The sequence below is a fragment of the Ixodes scapularis genome, unplaced genomic scaffold, assembly GCF_016920785.2.
Source record: "Ixodes scapularis isolate PalLabHiFi unplaced genomic scaffold, ASM1692078v2 PGA_scaffold24__2_contigs__length_7659602, whole genome shotgun sequence".
NCBI lineage: Eukaryota > Metazoa > Arthropoda > Arachnida > Ixodida > Ixodidae > Ixodes > Ixodes scapularis.
In genome coordinates, this window is record NW_024609851.1 from 4,832,707 (window position 1) to 4,837,078 (window position 4,372).

Here is a 4,372-nt window from a genome sequence, read left to right on the forward strand (position 1 = left end):
GCGGTTCTGTCATACTGCGAGATGTCAAAGTGACAACAGTGGCGACGAGGCGCCGAACTCCGCCGGGCAGGAGGCAAGGGCTGCTCAAGATCCGAGACGGGGGCAATGGCGACGCCGACCAGCTTTCAAGTGCCTGCCTTCGACGACAGCAGAGATAAGTGGGACTCCTACATCGTACGCGTTGAAGCATACTTCGAGGGAAATGCTATTGCCAGTGGAAAGACCAAGAGAGCGCTGCTAGTTTCGGCACTCGGCACGCATACGATAGAAGTCTTAAGTGGTAGCTGTGCCCCGCGAAAGGTGAACGAGTTATCGTATGAAGAAGCTGTGGAATTCCTAGAGCAGCACTACGCGCCTAAGTGCAATGAAATAGCCGAGAGCTATAAATTTTTCAACCGCGTGCAACAACCAACTGAGAGCGTACGAGAGTTCGTTGTGCAGATCCGTAAAATTGCGGAAAACTGCAACTTTGGCATGAGCCTTGACCGGATGCTACGGGATCGAATTGTGTGCGGTGTGAGAAGTAGAGACGTCCAGCGAAGGTTGCTGTCACGGCGGGACCTTACGTTGAATGAGGCGGAAGAAGTAGCAGCCGCAGCGGAAGCAGCTGATTCCGAAGTAGAACAAATGCAAAGGCCAGAAACGAAGGAAGGGGCCATACACAAAATGGTGAAACAGCCGTCAAGAAATGTGTACGGGCGGGAGAAGCACCTTTCGGTAGCAGCGTGTGGTCGCTGTGGAAGTTCATCACACACCGGGGAAAACTGCGGCCACAAAACGAAAACGTGTTTTCGCTGTGGAAAGCAAGGGCACCTAGCCAGAAAGTGTCGAGCTACGGGGTATCGGGAGCGAAGCGGGAAACCTGATAAGGAACAGATGTCGTCGTTGTTGGCGGACGCGTCAGCAGAAGATGATGACTTGTGCATTTCGTCGGTGTACGCAATCAAGTCGCCAGCTGCAACGGTCTGTTTGGTTCAACCAGTCAGGAAGAAGCTTTGCTGGGGAGGCATTGACGTCAGCATGGAAATAGACACTGGCTCTCCTGTCTGCGTCATTCCTCGGAACGTGTATCTTCAGTGCCGAAACCGCTGGCCTAGCCTTGCAAAAAGTGAACTTAGACTGAATTGTTATCTCGGGAAATTGCCCATCTTAGGAGAGCTGCATCTGGACGTTGCTTTCCAGGGCCGCACGGTTCCTGCAAACCTGGTGGTGTTGGATTGCCTTGGACCCAGCCTTTGTGGCCGGGATGTAATCAACAAGTTGAACTTGCTTGGCGCAGAAGTGGCCTCTGTTTCCGCTCACCGAGACCACCAGGATTTGGAATCCCTGCTGAGCGACTTCCAGGACCTGTTCGAGCCCGGTCTAGGAGCCATCGAGGGGCCCCCCGTACATCTCTACCTGAAGGAAGGAGCTCGCCCGAAATTCATGAAGGCAAGACCCGTTCCTTACGCTCTGAGAGATAAGGTCTCTGAGGAGTTAGACCGTCTTGTTCAAACGGGAGTTTTGTCTCCAATAACGCATTCAGAATGGGCGGCGCCGATCGTTCCTGTGCGGAAAAGTGATGGATCCGTTAGAATTTGCGGAGATTTTAAGTTGACTGTGAATGCAGCCTGTGCTACTGAACAGTACCCTCTGCCCAGCATAGCAGACATTTTTGCGTCGATGCGTGGTGGGGCAGTGTACAGTACGTTAGATCTGCGAGACGCGTATAACCAGGTACCGTTAGACAAAGATTCCAAAAAACTGGCGGTGATTAATACACATCGCGGGCTCTTCCAGTACAACCGGTTGCCGTTCGGGGTTGCATCGGCTCCGGCCATTTTTCAGAGAAAAATGGAAACCATGCTGGCCGGCCTGCCAGGAGTGCAGGTGTACTTGGATGACGTGTTGGTGGCTGAGCAGCCGGGAACTGAAAATCTAAGGGCAGTGCTGCAACGATTTCAAGACATGGGTGTGCGGCTGCGGCAGTCGAAGTGTACGTTTAGGAAAAGTGAAATTTGCTACTTGGGCCACAGAGTGGACCAGGAAGGGCTTCACCCCATCGAGAAGAATCTGGACGCCATCCGACAGGCCCCAAGCCCTACGAACGTCAGCGAGCTCCGGGCCTTTATTGGATTGTTGACGTATTATCATCGGTTTTTGCCAAATATGTCTACCCTGCTGGCACCGCTTTACGAGCTCTTAGAAAAAAATAAAGTATGGCAATGGGGACCGAGACAACGAGACTCCGTGGAAAAGGCCAAGACAGTATTGCTAAAATCTCCCGTGTTGACCTTTTTTGATCCAAGTAAACCACTCCGTCTGGAATGCGATGCCTCGCCAACAGGAGTAGGAGCTGTACTGTCGCACCGATTGGGGTCTGTCGACCGACCGATCGCCTTCCGTTCCCGAAGCCTGACATCAGCAGAAAAAAATTATTCCCAAATAGAGAAAGAGGCACTCGCCTTGGTGTTCGCCGTGACCAAGTTCAGGGATTACTTGCTAGGTCGACAGTTCGTTCTCGTCACCGACCACCAACCCCTGGTGGGTCTGCTGAGAGAGGACCGGCCGATACCTCTGCTGGCATCGGGAAGAATTCAAAGGTGGGCCCTTCTACTCAGCGACTTCCAGTACAAAATCGAATTTCGCCCCGGGAAACTCAACGCGAACGCGGACGCCCTCAGCCGATTGCCCCTTCCACAGACCGAGGAGAGCCGAGAGGAGGAGCTGCCAGAGTACGTGTTCGCGATACAGTGCATGGATGAAGCGTTCCTGCCGGCACGGCAGCTAAAAGAGCTCAGTGCCGAGGACAGAACACTGACTACAGTAAAAAGCTTCGTAATGCGTGGCTGGCCGAAAATTCTAACCAAAGAACAGCATGAGCTGCATCCTTACTTTTGCAGAAGGCAGGAGTTGACTGTCGTCCAAGACCTGCTCTACTGGGGACAGCGAGTCGTCATTCCAGGGGCAGCCCAGAAAGAGATGCTCAATCTACTCCACGAGGCTCACCAGGGGGCGACGGCCATGAAAAGGGTAGCCCGGACGTTGTTTTGGTGGCCCGGATTGGACGGTGAGGTAGAACGACTGGCTCGTCTTTGTCACAACTGCACACAGGCTGCTCCTATGCCTCCAGCAACCACGCCTGTTAACTGGCCAGAAACGGGAGAAAATTGGGCGCGCTTGCACATTGATTTCGCGGGGCCAATTGAAAACAAAATGCTGCTGGTGGTAGTGGATTCACACACTAAGTGGATCGAAGTATGCGTAATGCGCTCGGCCACCACTGAAGCCACCATAAGGGAGCTCAGAGAGATGTTCAGCCGATTCGGCTTACCACGTGCGATTGTGTCAGACAACGGGACTCAGTTTACTAGTCAGCAGTTTGGCGAGTTCCTGGAACGAAATCACGTGGAGCATTTAAAAACCGCCCCGTATCACCCACAATCTAATGGATTGGCAGAGCGGGCGGTCAGAACGGTAAAAGAGTCCCTAGCCAAGTTGTCAACCGGGGATTTGGAAGAGAAGTTGGCGAAAGTGTTGCTGTCTTACCGTCGCACTCCACTGTCGGACGGGAAATCACCGGCCGAGCGCTTACTCGGTTTCCAAGTACGCTCGCGCGTCGACACTGCTGTGCCGTCAAGACGTGTGTGCTCGCCTGACTTACAGGTCCCAACCATTCGCCCTCATGCTGCCGTGTGGTACCGGAACTTCGGGCAAGGTGAAAAATGGTTGCCCGGGGTGGTGGAGAGCAACCACGGCGCTCGCATGACTGTGGTATCTACTCCCGGAGGCAACGTCCGCCGTCATCTCGATCAACTGCGGTTACGGGAGGTCAAGGCGGAAACCAGCGAGGCACCCGCCGCCAGCGGTTCAGCAGTACCTGCACCCTCTCCCAGGAGCCCTGCTGACCAGTTGGCCCGAGCCGCAGCTGCCAGCGGTTCAGCGGTACCTGTACCCTCTCCCACGAGCCCTGCTGACCAGTTGGCCCGAGCCGCGGTACCTGCAGCCTCGGCCAAGAGCCCTGCGAACGAGTTGTACGGCGACGCCACGACCTCAAGCGAGCCCGAAGACAGCTGTGTGCCGTTCCAGCTGCGACGGTCCACTCGGACTCGGAAACCCATTGATCGCCTTCAATTATAAGAGAAGGAGAATTGTTATCACTTCGGCCGAGTCACCGAAGCATGACTTACTGTTATCCGCCTTTTGTTTGTTTTATTAACTGCGTTGCCATTGGTCCGTGGAGCGCTATATATAGTTCCACGCGGGCCCGAAATAAACCGTTCATACCCTGGTAGCCGGCCTGCCTGTTTGGTCCTCGCGGTTCTGTCATACTGCGAGATGTCAAAGTGACAACAGTAGTCCGGATGTCGTAAACACACGTATCATAAACGTC

At 54.2% G+C, this 4,372-nt stretch overlaps 1 protein-coding gene across 1 annotated transcript; it reads left to right on the top strand.

The window, feature by feature from the left end:
- Positions 1-461: 461 nt before the first annotated feature.
- Positions 462-4,119, top strand: LOC120841252. Its single transcript, XM_040212101.3, has 2 exons — positions 462-1,431; positions 3,646-4,119. The coding sequence occupies exons 1-2, from the start codon at positions 475-477 to the stop codon at positions 4,117-4,119; spliced, it is 1,431 nt and encodes a 476-aa protein (XP_040068035.2). The 5' UTR covers positions 462-474.
- The last annotated feature ends 253 nt before the right edge of the window (positions 4,120-4,372 follow it).

Coding starts and splice junctions, on each gene's coding strand:
- LOC120841252 (XM_040212101.3), top strand. CDS start 475: ATGAGCCTTGACCGGATGCTACGGGATCGAATTGTGTGCGGTGTGAGA. Junction 1,432..3,645: donor CTCGCCCGAAATTCATGAAG/GCAAGACCCGTT, acceptor CCTGACTTACAG/GTCCCAACCATTCGCCCTCA.